This window comes from Oryzias latipes, chromosome 10 (assembly GCF_053564925.1).
Source record: "Oryzias latipes strain Hd-rR chromosome 10, Olatipes_Hd-rR_3.1".
NCBI classification, from domain to species: domain Eukaryota; kingdom Metazoa; phylum Chordata; class Actinopteri; order Beloniformes; family Adrianichthyidae; genus Oryzias; species Oryzias latipes.
Window position 1 is genome coordinate 3840001 of NC_136246.1, and position 22500 is coordinate 3862500.

The following is a 22500-nucleotide window of genomic DNA, read 5'->3' on the forward strand; positions in this document are numbered from 1 at the left end:
AGGAGCCCCGGGAAGAAATAAATAAATAAAAAAACAATAGATCAAGCATAAATCAACTGCTAAAAGAACATAGCATTCTTAGAATTTAATGTTGAAATCATTTTAGAGATTCATTTTGTTCCCCCAACGTGTTCCATGGTCAGCACATTTACTAAGCCATGCAGTTTTTGCATGACACATTCAACAGTCTTTCTGTTTGAGGCTTATGGTTTAACCTTAAGCTGATGCATCCATTTTAAAATACAAAAAACTGCATTATGGCCACTAGTAGCTTTCATGTGTTGATTTCAATGTGTTTGCATGGATGGATTATGTTTGCTGCTCTGTTTTCCGTCTCTCTGTTAATTAATTTATTTTTTTTCAAATTCAGACATATGTTTGTAAATACTATGATACTAATTATACTGAAAGAGGCTTTCTGATATTTGCATCAACCCAGAAATTGTACTTTGTGGCATTTTAACCTTGGGTTGTGGGTAAAAATTCAATAGTTCCATGACATGTGCTTCCTAATAATATTCACATCCGTAACCAGGTTCTGTGACTGATGGAAGCATTATAAACATTGTGTTTGGATTTTTAACACTAATTTAAATTTTACAGTGTCAATAACATATACTTATTTAGTGCTTTTCTACCTTGATTAAGGCCCAAGATGCTTTATAGTCACCACTGCGATTCACCCATGCACACACACATTTACCCACACACACACAGATTCCGTGACAGTGGCTCTGCTGCATCCAAGGTAGTGACCTGGGGCCTCATTTATAAAACTTTGCGTAGGATTTGCGTCAGAAGTGGCGTACGGATGAAACATAGGACGTGCGTACGCACAGAAATATTCGGAGTTATAAAACCGTGCGCACGCACATCCTACGCATCTTTCCCTTAATAAATCACAACCGATTCTAAATGCAGCGCAGCTTTTGCGGCCTCATGACACGCCCATAGTTGCCCATAAATAGTCCGTGAAACGCCCACAAATGAATATTCATTAATTGCGAAACCATGGCAAACACTGAGAGGAAATCAAAAAAACGTAACTTCACTCAATGTGAAGTAGAATTTATCGTTGGCGAGGTGGAAAAGAGGAGAAAATGTTGTTTGGAGGGCACAGTGTGGGCATTACTAATGCCAAAAAGCCACGTGAGTGGCAGACGCCGTTAATGCTGTAGCCTCACAACCTCGGACCGTGGCCGGTCGGAGGGGTGGGGATGGGGTGGGGGTGGGGGGGACCGGAGCGCCAGATTCACCGGGTGACGCGTGGTTCCTCCGAGTGCTCCTCTGTAACGCCGGGCCCAAAAGCCCGCAGAGGTCCAAGAGGACGGCTCGAGGAAGTCGGAACCGGCTCATAAACCACTCGCCCTCGTTTGCCAGCAAGTCTTCTTGCTGTCTAAAGATGCGTTCACTCCGAATTCTTCCATTTGCCACATCTTCTAAGAGTGCAAGATCAGCCATTGTGCGTCATTACGCATTGTGATGGGGCATTTTATTTCCCTCCATTTAATTACATCTGACAAGCTACAGATGTCGGTAATAATCGACGTGGAAAAGGGAAATTGATCAGCGCAAATGTAATTTCTTGTTGCTTTCTGAATGGTTGAGACATTCGCCATACATTGTTTTATCAAAAATAAAACAAACTAAAGGCATATGCATGAATACCATAATTCTGTAGCTTATGAAGAAATGTTTTACTATGTAAACAACTTGTGGACAATTAGTACATCTGTCCGCACGCCCGCACCTCTATCTGCTCCGCCAGACTGACACACTGACCAGAGCTTTGTACATTATTTCGTTCTGTTAACTATATTATTTATGAGGATGAATTGCACAACATGCCAATATTGCAGAATATATTTCACTTTTCTTTCTGCAAATAAGTGTTCATTTGAATTTCTGTTGTCATTTTCGTTTGATTTTTTTTGTTTGTTTCACTGCTGATCGATCAAACGGGTCTTCGTGTAGCTGTTAATTGTCAGACTTGCTTTGTGAAGTCTTCATGTTATTTCTGAGAGGCAGTCATAGTCAGTATTGTCATTTTCACTTTCACGTGTTTCTTCCATCTGCCGACGGTGTCGCCGTTTCTCATTTCACCCGTTTTTGTGCGTACGCCTGGGTCAAAGCTTGCGTGAAGGACCGCACATTTTCCCGTCAAGTTTGCTTTTTATAAATCTCAACTATTGCGTAGAGAGTGGCGTACGCCTTCTTTTGTGCGTACGCAACCTTTATAAATGAGGCCCCAGGACACCAAGAAGAATCTGGGGTTCAGTATCAGGAACAGAACCAACAACCTCCTGGTCAAAGAGGTGGCTATTGGTAAAGCCACAAAAATTAAATTATAAAATTCAGTTTGTTCATTTGAAAAACAAATGATAATTGTGAAAATAGAAGACAAAATATTATTTGGACAGAGAACTTAGATTTCTAGAAAGCAGATGAGGATGGTGAATGAAAACAGCAAGTTGGGAGGCAATAGCCAACAGAATGTGTCAGCTCATCTGTTTTCCCCAAACACGGGTGCATGTTAAAGTTTGTAGTGGGTTTGTCAAAAAAAGTAAAGATCTCTGAATGACTAACTGAAACAGAATTTGTGTTTTCACAGAAACTGTACTGACAACACCAACATGATACACCCTGACATGTGTAATACACACTAAAGAGCATAAAGGAGGGCAGTCTTCCTAAAAATTGACTAGTTTTGATATTTGATATATTTGGCTTAGTTACGAATTCTGAAGTGACATGCTCAGTTTAGAGTAAATTATAGCAAAAATCAGATTAAAGGATGTCCCCGTGTTCCACTGGAAAACAAACATTTTAAACTGTAGAAAACCCAACAATTATTGTGGAGTAAATTATTGTAATGTTGATCAAACTGGATCTGCACAAACAAATGTGGCAGATCAAAAAAGTGGATCCACACCTAATCAACCTTTATTTCAAAAATGCAGTATTGGTTTACCGAATCCATGTGTTGATTTTCCTTTGAAATATTTAGATCATCAACATATGAGTAATCCCCACTATTTTATAAACCTTTTGTCATGTGTTGATATACAATGAACAAAGAATGTTATATACAAACACGTCTGTTTTACTCATTTCAACTGACCAGTAATACATGATCAGATAAAAAAAAAAAACATTTTGACATATGGCAACTTTATACACATAGTTACTTTTCCTGGTAACAATTTACTATTATTGAATAGTAGTTCAGATAATAATTATATTTAGCTATAAGTTGTGAGTAACCCTACCCAATGAATTTTTTAAAGTAATGTTTCTGTAGATGTCAGTAAGACTAGTCCTGGTTCATGCCATTCAAAAAGGAGCATTATATTTTACATTGCTGCACAGCTCAAACTTGCCCTTCCTCCCTCTTCCTCTTTCACCCTCAGCTCCAACCTTTACCTTTACCTTTTATGGGCGCCCTCCAGCCACATTAAGTGGCTGGCCCCGCCCAAGAGGAAACTACAGGTTTCTTGAAAAATGAAACATTTAAACTCCTGTAAACAAAACGGACATAAAAGTATAAAAGAACTAAAATCATTTCAACCCAGAAGGTAACCAAATAAATCCAGTCGCCCCCCCCCCCCCCCCTTTATACGTAGAGGTTAACCCTCATAAACAGGAAGTGAAGGCCTTACCATTTTGCAAATCAAAAAACAAATATAAACAAGGGATGGAGAAACCAGAGAAACCAAAGCTCCCTGACCCACTGACAAAATAGGAATCAATTTGTTGAAATGTTGAAATGGTTCAGTGTTGTGAAAACACTTGACACGTTTAACTTTTATACGATTTTCTAAACTCTGCCAGGATTGATTAGTAAATGTGCGCAAGTCAGGCGTCCTCACAGTGACTTTCCCCCACCATCTGACCCTCTCTCTGCAACCTCCTCCCTCACACCAACCACCCTCATGTCCTCCTTCACTACATCCTTCAACTCCTCTCTGCTCCTCCTCTTGCCCCACTTCCTGGTTGCTCTAACTTTAGCATCCCTTTACCCGCACAGTCCAGACTCCAGATTTCAAATCATTAAAAATCTGCAGATCTGCAGACTCTAAATTTTAGTCTGATCCTGCCATCATCATTACAAAATCATGGCAAAAAATGAATCCACCTATAGACCAAATTGAATGTTGTGTGGTGGCAGAAGCCTATCAAATTAACAGCACAACAAAACAAAGTTAAAAGTGTTGCAACCAAATGTTAGTTTGTTGCTTTTTCTCTAAGAATATACATATGACCATTCTGGGTTAAGGATAGTGATTCATCTTAACGCATATTAAAAAAAGAAGTGACAACACCAATGACGCAATTAACATAATTCTAGCACAGTCTGAAGCGGAGAAGAACTTAAATCTGCCGATTCTTCCATAAAGAAAAGCTCCTTTGCGCTGTTTTGCAACACTTCACGAACATAAAGCATTGCATATTGGCGCAAAACTGATGTGACAAGCTCCTCCTGCAATGGTCAGCTAAATCACGTTGATCAGGTGAAAGGTCAAGAATGTATGGTATGTAAAAACTGTTATTTAGGTTTAGTTGCGGGCGACAGCTCCCGTGTTAAAAGGGTTAAACAAACAGCAGTTTGGTTCAGTTTCAGTATTCAAAGTCTTAGAACAATCAGTTCCAGGGATCAAGAGGAGGCTGAGCATGGCCTCAGATGGTGAGACATTAAGAGAGAACTCACAGTGATGATACACATGCTGACACCTTTCACATCATCACAGAGAAAAAGAAAGGCCAGGCCAAGTCAAAGATTGATTCATCTTAGTGAAGCATACACATAACTTTTGATGGCATGACTGCTGAACACCACATATAACATTTGCCAACCCTACATTATGTTTCCATACATCTAGTCATTTTCAATACACCACTGTTACCATTGGGGGAGCTTCAGCCCACTTATGCTTTCAGTCTTTCCTGTAGAGAGTTTAGAGCCATCAGCTCATTTGAGCTTCATGTGTAAAGAACGTCTTGGCCTGTATTCACAGTTTTAATAGAAATTAACTGGAATCTGATCCAAACAATGTAATTGTCACTTAGTGTTACCCATACAAAATTGTAACTTTTTGTTGTTGTTTAATAACTCTTTCTTTGTTTGTGTATGGTGGCAGAAATTAAAATGTGTTTGTTTTTTGCCTATGTATGCATCTCCAACAGGATTTTTTTTAATTATAACTGACTTTGGAAAACAGCATGGATCATATTAAAATCTACATAGCCATTTTACAGTTCTTGGTGATAATGTAATTTAAAGTAGGGCATTCCACTCCCACTTGGTGACCCCTCTATTACCCACCTTAAATGGTAACAAAGGCACATCGGTTCCATTTTTAAGGAGCTGTGTGAGTTAAGATTGTAAACATGATGCAAAGCTATTAACTGGATCAAACTGTTGGACCTACAGTAAGTCATGATAATGCTGAAATTTAAATGACTGGGTAATCTCCATTTAAGCAGGTATAAAATTATTTCTTAAAAAGCAGATTATATACACAGAAATAAAGGCAAAAAGGTTTTTAAAAATATTTTGGACTTTTCAAACCATCATACAGCGACCATCATCCACAACCAGCATCTAACATGTGTTTGGAATTCCCACCTACCTTGGTGAAATGTCACATCCTTGTCTCATAAAAGCTCCCAGGGAAAACCACAGGCTGTTGAATATGCCAAACTCATTAGTCGATTCATTGGTCTGGATCTGTCCATCCTCATACTCCTCTGTGTGCCACTCATAGGGGCTGAAACGGCTGACAAGAAACAGCACCACGCTGACACCGATGTAGGCAAATACAATACACATCCAGATCTCATAAGCCAGTGGGTCCAGGAAAGAGAAGACTCCAGGTTTGGATTTTTGAGGCTTCTTGATCATGATGGAGATTCCCAGAGACATGAAGGGTTTTGAGAAATCAATCACTTCTTCTCTGACTAATGTTATAGTCAAAGGGGCCACAGCAATGTCTGCTTTCTACAAAAGCATAAAAAAAACACAATTAGAAAGAACATTAATTCATTAAATAATTTGCTTTTTTTTCTTGCAATTTATTTTTTTAATCATTGTAATTGCTTTCACACTGGAGCAGTTTTGCACACTGTTTATTTAGATGGAAAATACAGATTGCTTTCACACCAAACTAATAATTTAGTTTGGTTTACTTTACATGCTTAGGAGAGAACAAAAGACTAATGAGGATGAAGGTTTTGAAGAAATTGGTGGATACCAACACTTTTGGCCAATTAAAAGACATTAAACAGATAAACCAATCAGAAGAATTCAGGAATCAGCTGAGGTGCGGATTAAACCAACAGACAAGGGGAACATCGAAGACTTGCATCATGCATGAGCCTTTTGAACTGATGCAAAACTAATGTTGGTAATAAGACATAGGATTAAGATCATTTAGCCTTAAAGCAGCATGGCCTGAGCTTTTCAAACCCATCCCTTCTAATACGAGGAGAAGAACTCACCCCATATACTAACTCTCCAACCATTCCATTCCAGATTTTGGTCTCTGCATCTCTGGCTCCATACTTTCCATCACCCACTATTTTCAGCTGGTACTTGAAGCCGCAGTGCTTTGCTATTTCTGCAGCCAGATCAACACAGTACCCTTCATAACGTTCATTGTCAACAAACAGGTCAGCATTCTTTTTCAGCATCACATATGGAGCTTCCTGAAAGGGGAAAAACATAGAACAAAAACACAGTTTAGCATTTAAGAGATAACAGTTTAAATAATGAATAAGACACAGCTTAAAATACAACCCAAACCTAGCAATTTTGCCTCCTGTACCAGTACCCAACGTTTAGGGTGTTTTTAGACTGGGAAAGTCACTTAGTCCGGATTGAGTCCTGAACCATGCGTTTGATCTGTATTTAGACTGCCGTCAAGCTGACGTTCCTGTTCTGGACCAAAGCTTGTAAACAAAATGACGGGACTAAAAATCTCTTCAGTCATTGGTAAGGAATTACTAGGGCGGGGCAAGGTATCTCTAAAGATAGAAGTTATGGAAGTCCTGCGCTTTGCAGACCTTGTTGGGAAAGTTCCCTTTATTCAAACTTTATATTTCTAATGCCTGTATCAACATCAAGCTAAACACTTTCTACTCGCCTTTTTTTTTTAAAGTATGGCGGAGGCATGCTGCACGACGGTTACTGGTGAGATGACTAAGAAGGAACACTGAGAAGTGTTCATGACATATAGATTGTTGGGAAAACAGTGAGAATCAATGTATGTCACATCAAAAGTTCTTTTGATGAACCTGCATTCATCCAAACACATTTCAATGAGTTGTCTTATCGTTATGGTGTTATGGCATTATTTTAAGAGAATTCTGTTAAGAAACTACAAGGTAGTAACAAGACACAGGAACACAGAAAAGCATGTAAGAAGCATTTTCCGCTGACTTAAAGTAAATGTTCTATCAAATAAACAGCTGGACCCTTTTATACTCTTAGATAACATAATAATCATTGCTTTATATTTGTCTCTGGCTCATCCTTTGCTGTTTGGTCCATAGCCTGGGGGTTGGGGATCACTGCCCTAAGTCGTTAGATGTGTCTATCTTTGGTTCCAGCTTGAGCTTTAACAGCAGTCAGACAGTCATACTGAATGCTGTAGAATTTACCAGAATGGTGGTGACTATGACAGTTTTGTTCTCCATGCCTGTGGTGTCATTTGAAGGTTCGCCCAATTTGGTGAGAACCATTTTGTCAACTTCGTTCCAGTATCCAATCTGTAAAGAGTGCACAAAGACTGTCAAGAGCAGAAGACCAATGAGCTTGAACAGTACGTGAAATGATTTATGCATGCTTCTATTGACATCCATCATCTACTCCACATGTCAGAACAGCATCACACCATCAGTCTCAGCGATGCTGGTGAGTTTTAAAAAGTGCTCTATTTTAGGTGATGTTGACACACACGTCTAGACCTGACCTTACCTTTACGGGGCCATTATTCTTCAGTTCCATGATATTTACAGAGTAATTGACTCTCTTGCCATGTTGATCAAACTGGATGTTTCCTGTCAGACCTTCCACTCGTACCTTAGAGACAAGAGATGTAACAGTTACTACTCCTGTGTGAACAAATAGAGTTTGAAGAATACCCACAGTTTGACATGATGGTGAGCATTCTTTAGGTACTCTGAGCACTTTTGTTGATATCCTTTTTGAAAGGATTACTGATTGTAATATAATAATAACTAGCAATGCCTAATTCATGTTTTAACTTTAGGGAATCAAGCAACGATTTATCAATCACAGTACCCGTCCACTGATGCTGTGCCTGTGCAAACCCAGAGCAAAAGGAGTCACCGCAGACAAACAAAGCCTACTCTCTGTCAAATGTACTCAGGTATGGATTTTGTTGATTTTGTGAACAATACTTTAAATACTTCAAGCAGTAGTTCTTTGGAAATTCCCCCCTGAGTTGTGGGCGGGACTGTCAGCTCAGAGTAAGCCCGCCCCTTCCCATCAGCCATGTGTTTACGTGCTCTTCCAATAGCCCCTCACAACCTCAACCTTAATCTCAACATTACTGGTGCAACAAAAAATATGAGCACTATCAGATCCATCCAGTCGTACAGTTTAGATCCAGATTCCAGCTCAGACGAGGTAAACAAAGACGTTTATGGATCTATTTGACCTGCAAGTCGATGCATTGGAATGGAGCGGAGCAGGGAGCTTGTGACCCACCGATTGTAGTTTGTACGTCACACTTACACGCTTTTCAAACAGCATTTTTTCGTCTACTCCTGATTCACAACCATTTGAATAAAAAAATCCTCAGAAATTCTATTTCAAGTTTTCCTTTATAAATGTCCTCTATCATAAGAAAATGCCACAAGAACATGTTAAAAACACCAAGAATACAATTTTCTTTGGAATGGGTCTTCAATAGTTACTACAAAATATGTCTAAAGTAGCTGCAGAGATTTTTCAGAGGATGACAATAAAGTTTACCCTCAAAAGTTAAGTGAAACGGAAAGCTAATAAAAAGAAAAAAATCCGACGCCCACCTAAGCCTTGTACAGATCGGTCAATAGAAAATAAATATTAAAAGGCAGGAACACCCCCCCCCCCCCCCCCCCCCCCCCTCGATTGGTTGGGGGCCAGATAGGGCTATCTTTGAATATATGTTTGGCTCCATTTCTAAATGGTCAGAGGGAGGTGAGCTGTGTCTGATCAACACAGTGGATGTAGCCTTAGAGAATAGAAAAAATGACTACTTTCAAAATCTATTCTTCAGCTCTGATTAGGCCTGAGAATTAGGTGTAAATTTGCTGACAGCCTAACAGATCTCCATATATGGCAAGGGTGTTAAACAAACCAATTTTTCCTGACAAAAACATTTATGGGCTCAGGTGAGAATGATAGCCTTTCATAGCAGAAAAGCAGCACTTTTGCAGTAATATTACTGTACATTTGATGACATTTCAGGTTTTGACACCAAGAGAAGAGAAAGAGACTGCTGAGAATGCACAATGAAGGGCTGGAGAATGAAGCTTTAAATGTAATAAATGCCTTATTTGCTCTTATTTTACAGCAATGACATCATTTATAAGCATTTGTTTGAATGTGAATTTCAGGGCAGAGAGAGAGAGAAAAAAAATAGGTTCTCGTTTGGAAGAAGTCTGACCAGAAATACCATTGTGAGTCTGATGATTAAACCCAAATCTTACTTATTTCTGATATTTTAATAAACTTTATGACAGCACTGCGGCGCTGAAGGGATGTAATCCTAAAGTCTCCTGTGGTGTATTTATGTCCAAGACTCTTCTCTTAAGAAAGTTTCCTGCTCAGAAACATGAAAGGCTTTTGTATAATGCACTGTTTGTTGTAGAGACTGTGGGAGGCTGATGGCTGACAATAGTGGATTGGTGACCAGTGCTAATGCCTTTAAAGGAGAAACACTGAAAATCTGTGCATCTATACAACACATTTCATACTGAGATAAATGCACTGTCTGAGGGACTCCTCCCATTCCCTAGGAGGAGGCAGCAGTAAGTACTGTACTCTGGTAACAAGAGGTGACTGTAAAACGTTCTGTTAAATGCAATGCAGTTGACAATGTGGGGGCCCGTAACTCTAGAAAAAGAGTTACCGCTGTAAGCAGTGCAAAAAGTTAGTCTGCAGCTCTGCTGATGCTTTGAGCATTTTATGGAAGTACTTGGTGTTCTTCATTTTTGGATGTAAGATGAAACTGAAGAAATTCTTCACCTTAAGGGTTTGGCTGATATCTTTAACAGATGCAGACCTGTCAGGCTGAATATCAATGAGGTGTGCACAACATAAGGTGGTTATGATGATTAGTAAGTAAAAGTGCATTATTGTTTTTTTATAGTGTTTTTATGTTTGATATGTCAGATCTGTAGTAGTCCTTTTAATATTTAAGGTTCTATTTGTCCCCTGGGTTGTGTTTACACCAGCTTTCAGTTATAGATCAATGTTACTGCTGCTTTCTGTCAATGATCCTTAGTGCATTGAAGTCATGATAGTCGATTGTCACATCACTTTTATTGTTTTTCCACAGTTTTTGGTTTTGCTACTTATTTTTTAGAAAAAAAAGAGATGAAAGGTATGAGAAATGGTCATTTGAAAAATTCTTGAAAGATAACTCAACAACACTGTCAGCTGACACATTGCTGACAGATAGATATATGTAATCACCAGTCCTAAACACAACACCATCGTTTCACCATTTTGAGCCTTTCACAAGCACACTACACATGATTGCTGCATTTACATGAAGAGGCATGCACCTCATGTGCCCATTCTGCACGAATGGTGTCCACTCAACCAGGTTAACACTCTGTCCTAACTTTAACCACATTAGCTGGACGTTCTCTCTGTCTCTAAATCATTTAAAGCAGTGGTCTCAGAAGCAGTGGTTTGATGTCATGACATATTTTGACAGACTGGCCTGTAGAGGACTGACACTGCTGTCTGATAGTTTTCTTAACTTCCTGTTTCTGGTAGTTAAAATTGTCCAGATTTAGTTTGAAAAGACAGTTTGTGAATGTCTATACCTATTTGAAAACGAATGAGGACTCAAGTATTTTCAATTTCTATGTATGTGAAAACATTATAGAGATTGACAATAAAGTTTAATTTGAATCTTTGAAGATATTGATTTGAAAAGACTTTCTGATTTCAGACAATTCATTAAAGACAATTTAAGAGAAAGCCGTTTTTAATCTGAGACAACTCATTTCAGGCTCAGATTATCCTTCAGGACAAAAAGACTATTAATAGCTTTTTTTAAATTTTTATGTTTTTTTTAGAAGGAAAACACATTTATTTATTTTTTTGCCTCTCTAGCTTGTATATGTAAAATTATTTAGACGTATAAGAGATTTATTTGTAAATGTGGTGAATACTATGCAGCACGCTGCAAAAACAGACTCCATTAAAGTGAGTCAAATATTTTTAAACTAAATAATGTCTTTGAATAAACAAAACAAAACAAAAATCTGCCAATGGGGTTAAAAAATGGTCATACCAAGAAATCCTAATTCAGGAAAAATATTCTATTGGCTAAAACATGTTTTCTCAAACTAAAATTATTTTGCTATTTAAAACTCCATGTTTTATCTCCTAGTTTGGAAGTGAAATGAACCGCCATTGCCTTGCTGTCTGAGCTCATTCTTCTGATGTTTCTTTTGAATAAAACTCAAAGGAGAGTTGGGTAAATCAGTTTTCGCTGGAGAATCAGCTGTCACAGCCACTGTGTGCACCAAAGCATGCTGTGAACACCAGCACCTTATCAATTCCTCCTTTTTTGCCTTTTGTGCAGTTTTTAAGAGAGAGATGCTGTCACCATAGCAACAGATGTTCAACAAAGACAGTAAAGCCCTGTTGTGGTTCCCCTTGCGATGTGATGAGCAGTTTCCAGTTGTCACTTCAGATGCTGAACTGAAGTGAACAGAATCTTTCAAGAAGCACAGTGAGCAGACCTGGTGACCAAACACAAACACTGGCTCGCTTGCTTTTCCGGTTAGAGTCAACATTTCTTTACCCTTACATTTAAAGAACTTCTGCTGAAGAGTTGGTGAATCTAAAAAGGTCATTTGACTGGGTTTGTTTTCAATCTGCTCATGATGACTTCTGAGAGAGGAACATGCTCTGGACGCAAAGCATTACCTGTTTGAGCGCTCGCTCGATTTCCACTCCCTGAGCCCAAGGAACCGCAGGGTTGGCCAGACAGTCACCAGTGTTGGCCCTCCTGGTGAAGTCAATGCGCTGCTTATGCAGATACCGGAAGGCTTCAGTCATCACCTGAACTGCGTCATAGGTCAGCGCTGATGTGTACTGAAAGAAAAATGGCAGATGAGGCAACAGGCTTTTAAAATGTAAGTTTACTTACTTACACAGTTACACAGTTCACTGAGTCCAAAAAACCTGGTGGTTATGTGAATCTAAAGTTGGACCCTCATCATTATATTGAAGTTTGACTCATCCTTTCAACACATACTTAAACTGAAGGTTCAATTTGTAGCTGGAACAGAAGTTTTATTTGCTTCAACAAAAAAATATATTCTTTATGCAAACTAGGGCTGGGTGTTAAAACAGTGACGACACATAACGCAATATAACTCAACAGGAAAATGATGCTTTAGACTTTTTTTAATTTTGAAGGGTCCAGAACTAACACTTGCTAGTTGCGAGTACGGTGACTAAATGTTTGTGTCAAGTTATTCCTGTTTATTAGTTCTCCTTCTGGTGAATTTCTTTTGTCCTCTCCTCCTCTACTGTCTGCATAGATGTGTAACATGCAGTTATTTTCAACAGGATCCAGGCAGAACTGGAAGATAAACCCGCGGTAGCCACAGCCTCAACAGAAAGTTTAATAATAAGTGTAGATTTGTGGACAGCGCTGTAGCATAACATGATGCTACGATGCTATGCTAAAGAGATGTTAAATGTGTCGCGTATATGTAAACATGGACCAGTTTAATATTTTAGAAAAGCGGACTTCCGAACGTGGCAAATAAATACAACAGGTCAATTTATGGGATATTAATAAAACTTTTTTTTCTAACTAAATAAAATAATTGAATCTGTGCATTACCAGTGTAGCATTAAAGATTTTCAATTATGATTAAAATGAATAAAGTTTGGCCTCGATTACAAAAGGGGTTTATTCAGACATACCTCTGGTTTGTCAGAAGATTCATAACCCCTGTTGTTAAAGTAAAATATGTCCAACACAAGAGGCCTTCAGCTCTCATCTGTTTGCCCAGATGTTGGACAGGACAAGTTAAAAAAAGAGAACCAAACTTCGGCCCCTGTAAAAATGCAGGAAAAATCTCCCTTTTGATCATGATAATCAGTTCCCAACAGTTCTGTGTGTTTTTTCCTCTTTCCTTCTTTTTTTCCTGAATGTTCTTAATGTTTAAAAAAGGGAATGGGGGGGGGGGGGGGGGGGGGGGTAATGTTTCAGAGTTAGGCTTTCAATCAAAATGGGAAGTAATGATGATTAATTTCTGTTAATTACAGCAAATTAATTAAAGATTAATTTTATGGGCATTTTCTTGTGGGACCTGGCGCTTCTTATGACTTATGGGCTGGAAAAGCATGACATATCTGGCAACATTGCTTGAAAGCTTTTGCTTTAATTTTCAGTTTAGTTTGTAATATATATGCCTTTTGTTAGTTATCTGAGAAAAACTGTATCATCCTGTTCCTTCAGTGCATTTGTATGTAGAGGAGTAGGAATGTATAGGGAATAAATATTTAAATCATAACAACATGCTTATGATTTCTTTTATGAGCAACACAGTGTTTTACAAATATAGTTATTTGATTTTTGTGATATATTGTCATCGCCTGATATGAAAAACCATACGGTGACATAAAATAATTCTATATCACCCAGCCCTAATGCAAACTCCATGAAAACCATAAAAACTTTGAAAAAACAGCAGAAAATGCCCAAACACTTTTGAACATTGTGTGGAGTGGGACGTTTACCGAGTTTCATAGTCAGAAAGAGCAAAACATATGGAGCCATCGGTTCAGTTTGAGACTATTTAGACTAATTTATATCTAACTGACATGTTGTGAGGCGGTGGTGTGTGTGTGTGTGTGTGTGGGGGGGGATTCAGATGTCTTTTTAAGTAAAAGTAAAATTTGTTGCTATGCTAAAGTTCTTATGTCTAAGAAACAACAATGTCTTCCCAACAGTCCAGAGCTTTTTTGTTTATTTTCTGTGAGGATACCACATGTTTATTTGGTCAAAGGCCACAAAAGTGAACAAAACCAAGACTACTGGCAAAAGTAAGTCGTGCAAATATTCAGTACAAGTATATGGCTGCTGGACCTTACCCTTATTTTGCTGTCAGCACCTGGATACTCCTTTTCCTCCAGGGCTTCCCATCGCTGATCGAATTTTGAAACCAGAGGATCATCAAAATCAACAATCTGAAATCCCGAAACGTTGGCTCCACCGTACTGAATCTTGGACAGGTCTCCATCAACAAACCCCTGAAACAGCAAAGCCAATCACCTGTTTTTAGCAGAAGCACTACATGGAACAGAGAAGTAGGATAAGACACAAAAGGTGTTTGAACTTACAAGGTTGGCAATAATGTAGTGGTAGCCTTTCACGTGTCGGCCTATTGTGATGACCTGCAACATCATCCAACAAACATACACAGAAGTCTCAGCAAACATCTTTTGACGAGCAGCAGCTCAAAAACTGGATGCCCCCAGTCATTAGAAATTTCAGAAACTGCAATTTTTCAAAACACTATAAAAGTAAGTGACCACAAGAAATCCGGATTTGTTTGAGTCCATGTTATGCTGGTGAGTGACATGAGGCAGATGATAACAGACAGGAGCAGAAGTGTCTTCATTCAAACCAAGCTTTATTCTGAAAAATGCTTTTTTCCTCTTCTGTGTGAAATAAAAGATTCACTTTTAAAGCTTGGTATCTGATACACAGAAAGCTCTGCTCAAAACTTCATCTCAGCTGCAAATTTCTACATGAGCGTATTCTGTTTTTTTCTCTTGAAGGAGTCCCTAAAGCGGAGGACAACTTTCTCAGTCAGCATTCAGGTGAGTAGAAGCTGCTAAGCTTTAACTGCTAATCAATAAGCCATTCTCGTGGGTAAAAGGTTAAGTAAAAGTAGCTTGTTTGTCTACATTTGCTTCACCTTTAATTGCGGTTTTGTTTATGGTCTAAATAAACAATTAGAGTAATTGTTATTTTTCCATTTTCCATCCGCCGTCCTGCCAGGCCGAGAGCGAGCGAGCGTTGTTTTCCTAATGCGCCCATCCAAACTAAATTTAACGCCTGTTCTGGATGAGCGGCTCAATCACAGAAGAGTTATTGCTTCTCCTGCTGCTCTGTTTTTATTTGAAACTGTTTCATCTGCTCTCACATTCACACGTGTTTATCTGCACATCCAAGGTCAGAATTCACGTTTATCGCAATCAGGCACAAGGCACTGCATCCATCTGAGGGGAATTTACCACCAACATTGAGATCACATGTGAAAGACACAGAAACCCCTCAAATACCTGATCCATGATGTCTTTGACTTTGTCCTGCTCACAGTCCAGTATCACTCTCCTCTCCTTCTTGTTCTCCAGGTCCTGGAAGAGTGAGCGGTACGCCTCGTCCTTCCTCTCATCCTTCAGGTTTCCCACATTGATGGCAGTCACCTGCCACTTCTTTTCTGCTGCTGTGTCCAGAACCACCTGCAGCGTAGTGAGGCCTGGGGGCAAAATGTGACATCCCCAATCATTCATGTCATCTGCGCTGCTGTCAAACCAATGGAGGTCGTTTAGAAGGCATTGTTCAGGTATTTTTAGGTTCTTCATGATCATGTGTGGAGAACACTTAATTTTCTTAGTTAATGTTTAAAAACATGAATAATCTCTGTGTTTTCATAAGCTCTGTTTTCAGAAGAAAACAGTGAGTAAATGAGACAGTAATGCTAACGTTAACGGACTCATCTGAAAATGGAAAATGACCACATCCACCTGAGAGGCTGCTTTTTACGTCTGCAGCATGGCTGTTGATTGTTTGCCTGTTCTGAGCTGTGGAGCCTGTGGAGCTCGAGCAGCGGCTCTGTGCTCATCTGCATGAGTCACAGGTGTTTGGTTATGAAGCTGCAGAGCATGTGGGAGGACAAAAAGCTGGCCAAACACCCGACTGCAACCATAACGCTAAACTACTGTATGTTTGAGCTTTTTCACTGTATCATTTCTGAGACGTTAAAATGTCTGCTGTTCAGCGTTCAGGTTGACAGGGATCAACTCACTTGATTTGTACTGCTTTCTTTTACTCAGGTTTATCTGGTTTATGACTGAGATCTAATCTGTGTAAAATACTTTATTACTTTTATACATATAATCCCACATGAACCCAAATGAAGAAAGGATTTTTTATAAACTCTTCATATGGATGTGCTGCATTTTCACAGTCTCTGCTCTTCATTTTCTATGACGTTTTAGCTCTTTTATTTTTTAAATGCAGTTTTCAAAAATGTATTTCAGTTAGAATCAGGCATGCGTTTGTCTGCTGCCATCATTCTGCACTGTTTGAAAAAAATAAAAGCAATTTCTTAAAATACTTTGTTTTTTTCTTCGTGTTAAGAACAATTTAATGATTGTATCTTTCTTTGGGCTTTGCTGAAACAGAAGTACAGAAATACCCAATTAAAACCAAAAATTCCAGGTGAAAGGGGCTGATGTTTTTGACATAAATCACTTGTGTGCTTGCAGCCCACTCCCAGTGCACACGTCACCTCTGAGGCCGAGCTCATATCGATCCTGAGAGCGGTCAGAGCGCTTTGGTAAAAGGGTTTCAGTGTTTCATTCCAGCCTGCCACGCTGAAGTGAATTACACTTGTAATCAATTTCATGCAGTGCAGTCATCGTTTTTTATGACAGCCGTGAAGAAAATCAAGATTTGCAAGTTCCTGTGATGAATTCTGAGAGCATTATGGTAACAGCAGGGTATTCATGGTCCACTTAAATGTGAGTGTTTTACTAATACTTATTGAACAAGGTAATTAGAAGATATTGTGACAAAAGAAAATAAGCTTAATGTTCAAAGACCAATTATTCCGCTCATTTTAAGCAATATTATAAATATACAGTTTAACTTCAGTTAATTAGTTTATTTGATTTAGACTCAAGAGATAAACCGTATTAAGCTATGGTGTCCAGAACCTTTTCAAACTTTATGTTGAACTCCAAGAGGACCTAATGTGAAATTTGCTAATTGACTTTTAACTCATTTAACTCAATAGAAGTATTTTATGTGAAATTATTTCTGTGATTAATAAACCAATGGGTCCCTCCTTATCTCAGGGTCTGAGTTTGCGGGTGTCGCCTAATCTGATGAGCAGAAGCGGAGGCCCTTGAGGTGTCCTCTGTGATGGAAATGAAAGGTCCCCCTCACATGAATATGTGAACCATAGAATTACATCTTTCTGAACTAAGTTGACATTAATATATGTATTTTTCTGCATCTGCTGACTACTCTGCATTTCAAATATTAAAGATTTCAAGCTTTTCCCAGAATAAATTGGTGGATTAGGACCTCATAAAAAGACAAAATAGCCATGCTGTAATTACAGTGCATCTTTGTCAAGTCTGCAGCTAGGCCAACATGCAGCATCTGCTAATTTGATGTAGCATGAAGCCTACAAGCAGGAATAAAACATAACATTGATCTCTTGAGAGGAACTCCTGCTTGGTCATCAGTTTAGAATTATTGCTCAAAAGATTTTTTTTATTTTAGTTTCAATAAACCACAGTTCTATTTGAAAATAGCAACTCAAAAGAATGAGTTGCTATGTCTCTGTGGTTTGAGGCTGACCATGTAAGAAATAATAATAGTTTAGCTAGGAAACTCTCTGACGTACGTGTATTCATCTCATAAACATACCTCTTCACCCTGAAAACCACTTTTAACACAGAAGGACAGCAGATGGCATTGATCACCTGCTAGGTCAATCCAAGTGATAAAACCACAAACAGTTGCTGGTAAAACCTTGATGGTTTTCTTATAAATGGCAAATGGAACAATGAGTTGACTTTAGGTAGCTTTTACACCATGGGCGGGTGATGCGGATAGCTTTCACCTCTTCCTCTGCTTTGTTTTGCTTTCACATATTCCCTTCTCAGATGAAAGTGGAACAGACCACCTGGAGATGTTCTGGAATTGACATGTTTTGCCTTAATGAAGTTCAAACCAGGACAGGAATAAAGCCTGAAGAAGAAGACCAGCTTGTCCCAAAAGTCCTTTAACAATCAAGCATCCATCAGCAGCTCCTCTCTACAACCCGGTTTCCCATGAAACCCTTTTACATTTCTCATGATTCCCACAGTGGCCTTTGTTTCCCTTCCTTGGATTCTCTGGCCTCTCTTGCTCGTGAAAAGTTTGCATATCTGCAGTGAATCAATGGCTTAAATCCCAAGTTTGTGGCCTTGGGCAAGGCACTTAAGACAAAGATTGATTTCTAGTGTTGAAATCAGTTGCTTTAAAAAATGATGTCTGCTAAACAGACCAGTGCCTTTAAGCCCTTAAAAGATAAAACTTTCAAACAGATTGAAGCCTTCAGTGTTTTAGCTGATGTGTGAAATCTGAAAATGAACTCAATGAATAACGTCTAATAAGCACTCCTCTCTGCCTAACAGTACAAACTGATTTTTTTCTTTAAAGATTATTTAGGGGTATGCTAAATTCTTCTTCTTTCTTTTTTTGACTGGGTCTTTTAGGAGGGGCCACAGTGAATCATCCGGATACAGCTCACCTCTCCTCTGCATGCTCCTTACTCACAGCAGGTATTACCTCACCTGCCATCATGAGATGTATACTAATGATGAAATACATGTGTCCACTAATATGTGCTATGAATGAAATTTATAGTATGATTCTAGTCATTTTTTAAATCTCAGCACAGGTGAGGCAGCGCTGAGCTATGCCACACAGCAGAAATCCAGCGTGTACATGTCTTTAATTTACTCAGCTAATACTAACTAATAATGTTTACAATTTTTTTTATTATTAAAAATCTAATTTGTTTCACGTTTGTCTATTGTTCATTTAGAGTTCGGATTTGACATGAAACCCCACTGAAAAGAAAAAGGTGAGGCAGGCAGGAGCTCTGCCACATTCGTTCTTCAGTGGTTGTAATAAAGTTCAATAGATGGTCTTTATTTTGTTTTGCTCTGACTGACTGCAAGAATTTAATACCTTTAGAATATGTCTCAATGTTGGACTTTCAATCAAAACGTGAAGTAATTAATAATGGACGACCAATGCCAAACCAATACATAAGCAATTAACTAAAACATTGCAAGTGCTTGTTAATGTCTTATAAATAGTTTATTAAGGACCCTTATTATAAAGGTTCTTCATTGAGACTGAGAGAATTCAAAAACTAAAAGACAATAAGGAGGACTTTTAGGCCAAAGTCACAAAGATTTTTGTCCAGGACAGACGCATGGACTTCATTTACAAGAACAGGTGTATGTGTGAGACAGAGCGTGCATCCTCCGTGGTGCTGTGTCTTTATTATAGTCTGTCTAGTATTCACCTTGGTGTTTCATTGGAGTCAACCTGAACCGATATACATTTTATATTCTTTACTGTCTTAATATGAACCTGTCATGTTTATAAAAAGATGCTGATATGGCAACACAATTAGTAGTTGACAAATATAGTGGGTTTTGTATGCTTGTAAAGCTGTCAGTGTCTCACCACATGTCACTGCCTACATATCATCCTTCTCTACATCCATGAATCTCCTCTTTGGTCTTCTTCTAGATCTCTTTCCTGCTAGCTCCAACCTCAGCATCCTTTAACCCAGTGTTTTTCAACCAGTGTGCCGTGGGAGATGGTCAGGACTCAGGTCCAAACATCTCCATCTGCTTCCCTTCATTTATCTCCAAAACATCTACCATGATCTGTTCCTCTGATGGATTCATTCCTGATCCATCCTGGTCTCTCCTAAAGAGAACCTTCATCTCTGCTACCTCCAGCTCTCCCTCCTGTCTCTGAATCAGAGTCTCTAAACCAACAACATGTTGCTCTCACCACAGTCTTCTTCACCTTTCCTTTCATTCTGGATCATAGTCTTTACTCACACATCAAATCTTAGACAAAACCACATAAAAATATCAAACTTCAATTTAGTGTCCAGTATAATAAATTTACTTCAGTGTTTCCCTTTGGGAACACTGTCCTGCATTTTTTCAATCCTGGCCTACTCTGACACACCCGATAACCACACTATCATGCTTCTGCAGAGCCTGATGAGGAGCTGAATCAGGTGAGCTGAAGCAGAACAAGATGGAGGACGTGCATGATGGTGTTCCTTGACCACCAAAACACTCGTCTGCTGGACTTTCACACACTTCAGTTAATGTGCATTTTTTTAGCATTTGCAAATAAAAAACAGATAGGTTGTCCTTCTTGGGGGTCAGTTAGATGCAGGTTTTAGGTTTTTACATTTTTTTTGTTCCATGAAAGACACACTTTTTGTCGTTTTTGATCATTTTAATGATGATTTGTCACTTTCTGGTAAGGTATGTGTAGATACTGTTGAACTTCAATTCAAATCAGTGCTGCTGTACCTGACCGTGTATCTCGTCTCTGGCTCGCCTCTATTACTGCTCCTACACCTGGCTGTGGATCCTGCCTCTGGCTCGTCTCTGCTCTGTTCCTAGCCGTGTACCTCATCTCTGCTCCTCCTCTTACACCTGCGGTTCCTGTCTCCGGCTCGACTCGCACCACCGACTGTCACCCCAACATCGACTGGATGAAGCTCGTCTGCTGGACTTTAAATATGTAGTTGTAGATTTAGATAAGTAAATTCTTCTCTAAGAGTTCTGGTAAATCGCCTGTCCGTCCTGGGGGAGGATCCCTCCTTCATGTGGACACCCCTGAGGTTTCTTCATTTTTCCGGAATCCGGTTCTTTTAGGAGTTTTTCCTTACCGTGAAGGGGGGTCTAAGGGCAGGGATGTTCAGTTTAGTTTAGTCAGTTTGTTAGTTCATTTTAGTATTTTCCTATTGAACTCTATGTATTTATGATCCTTTTGAGTTCATGTTTTACTTTTTGAATTACCGATATGAAGCCCATCTGTTGTTGTGATTTTGGGCTATGCAAATATAATTGAATTCAATTGAATTGAAACTTTTGTAATCTTTTTTTTTCTTAGCAGTTCACCCATTACAGAAAAAAAGGAAGAACATAAAAATGAAACATTTTTAATCTGCTGAATATACACAACAGCAAAAAGTTCTAAGTTCAAAAAAGACAAACATGTCTCCCACTGCATAGGTGATTCTAAAATGGTGGTCTCTGTCATGGATGTGCAGGAAGGAGCAATGGAAATTTGCTGGGGTCCTCCATTGCAGCTTTGTGAGAAGCACCCATGCTCTAACACGGTTGCATCAGTTAACAACCAGCTTCACAGCCTCCTACATCTTCCTTTGTCACTACATCTCTGTAGCCATGGCAACGAGAGGACCACACTGACCTAATTAAAGAGCCATGCAATGATGAAAGATGCAAAACAGGCTTTTGGGTGAAGCGGTGGATGTCCTGTAGGAAGAGCAGGTCACTGCTTATATTCGCATGGGGACCATTCAGAAAATGTTCCTTTGATTTCAGAGGGGAGCAGTTTTTTCATCCTATGACAAGTTCAGAACAAGACTGAGAAGGAAGACAGCAGCAATGCAGGGAAGATCAGAGCATCTGTGTGGCACATGAGCCTCAGAGAAGAGCCTGACAGTGAAGATCTGGGTCTGTGCGTGTGTGTGTGTGTGTGTGTGTGTGGGTGGGTGTGTGGTGGGCACAGTGGGAGAGTTTAAGGTATGTTAAACGATACAGAATAAAATGTAATCCCTCTAATCCACTGAGCACAGTGCACTGTATTCAGTGCAAACACACTCCCTTGTCTGGGCTGATTCATCTTCTCTTACCCAAAGCCCCTCTGTGTGTTCTTTAAATGTTGCTGTAGGCCCCCTTCAGGCTGTCATGGATGCGCTAAACTTTTCCTATGCTTTACCTTTCCAGAAAAAACAGAGCTAAAGATGTAACCTGACCTGTGATCATCAGCCTGTGAGTGGAAAAGGAGACTTATCCACATAAAAGCTAAACCTGGATTCTTTGCCATTTTTTTCATTAGAAAACCCCCCGCCCCCGCCCCAACAACCACCACCAACCCAGCACAGGTAGGCAGTGCTGGTGGATGCGGGTTGGCATGACTCAGCAGAATATCTTTGGAGGCTTTTCATTGTTTCTATGCTTTGTTATGTTCATTTTTAGCCTTTTTTCTTTCTGTCACCTGTTTTTAAGCATTCCAAGCTGAAAGAACTTAATCTCTGCTGATTGTGTGAGAAGCCTTTGTGCTGCTCAGGTTTTAGCAGAGTCAGTGTAAAATAAAAGATAAACAGTAGCGATTTAAACATGAAGAGGTCTAGACGTGAGCGCGGGTC

The 22500-nt window shown here is 39.2% G+C and overlaps 1 protein-coding gene across 8 annotated transcripts in view; it reads right to left on the reverse strand.

Moving 5' to 3' along the window:
- The window catches only part of gria2b (glutamate receptor, ionotropic, AMPA 2b), a 64759-nt gene that overhangs the window by 7825 nt on the left and 34434 nt on the right, over window positions 1–22500 (reverse strand). For all 8 annotated transcript variants that reach the window (XM_004086474.4, XM_078953861.1, XM_011473133.3 and 5 more), the window contains exons 4-11: window positions 15560–15756; window positions 14612–14665; window positions 14363–14521; window positions 12179–12346; window positions 7976–8080; window positions 7660–7767; window positions 6499–6705; window positions 5631–5998 (exon numbers count right to left, since the gene is read on the reverse strand). In XM_004086474.4, the coding sequence (XP_004086522.1) occupies window positions 5631–5998; window positions 6499–6705; window positions 7660–7767; window positions 7976–8080; window positions 12179–12346; window positions 14363–14521; window positions 14612–14665; window positions 15560–15756 (1366 nt within the window). The remainder of the gene's footprint in view (window positions 1–5630; window positions 5999–6498; window positions 6706–7659; window positions 7768–7975; window positions 8081–12178; window positions 12347–14362; window positions 14522–14611; window positions 14666–15559; window positions 15757–22500) is intronic.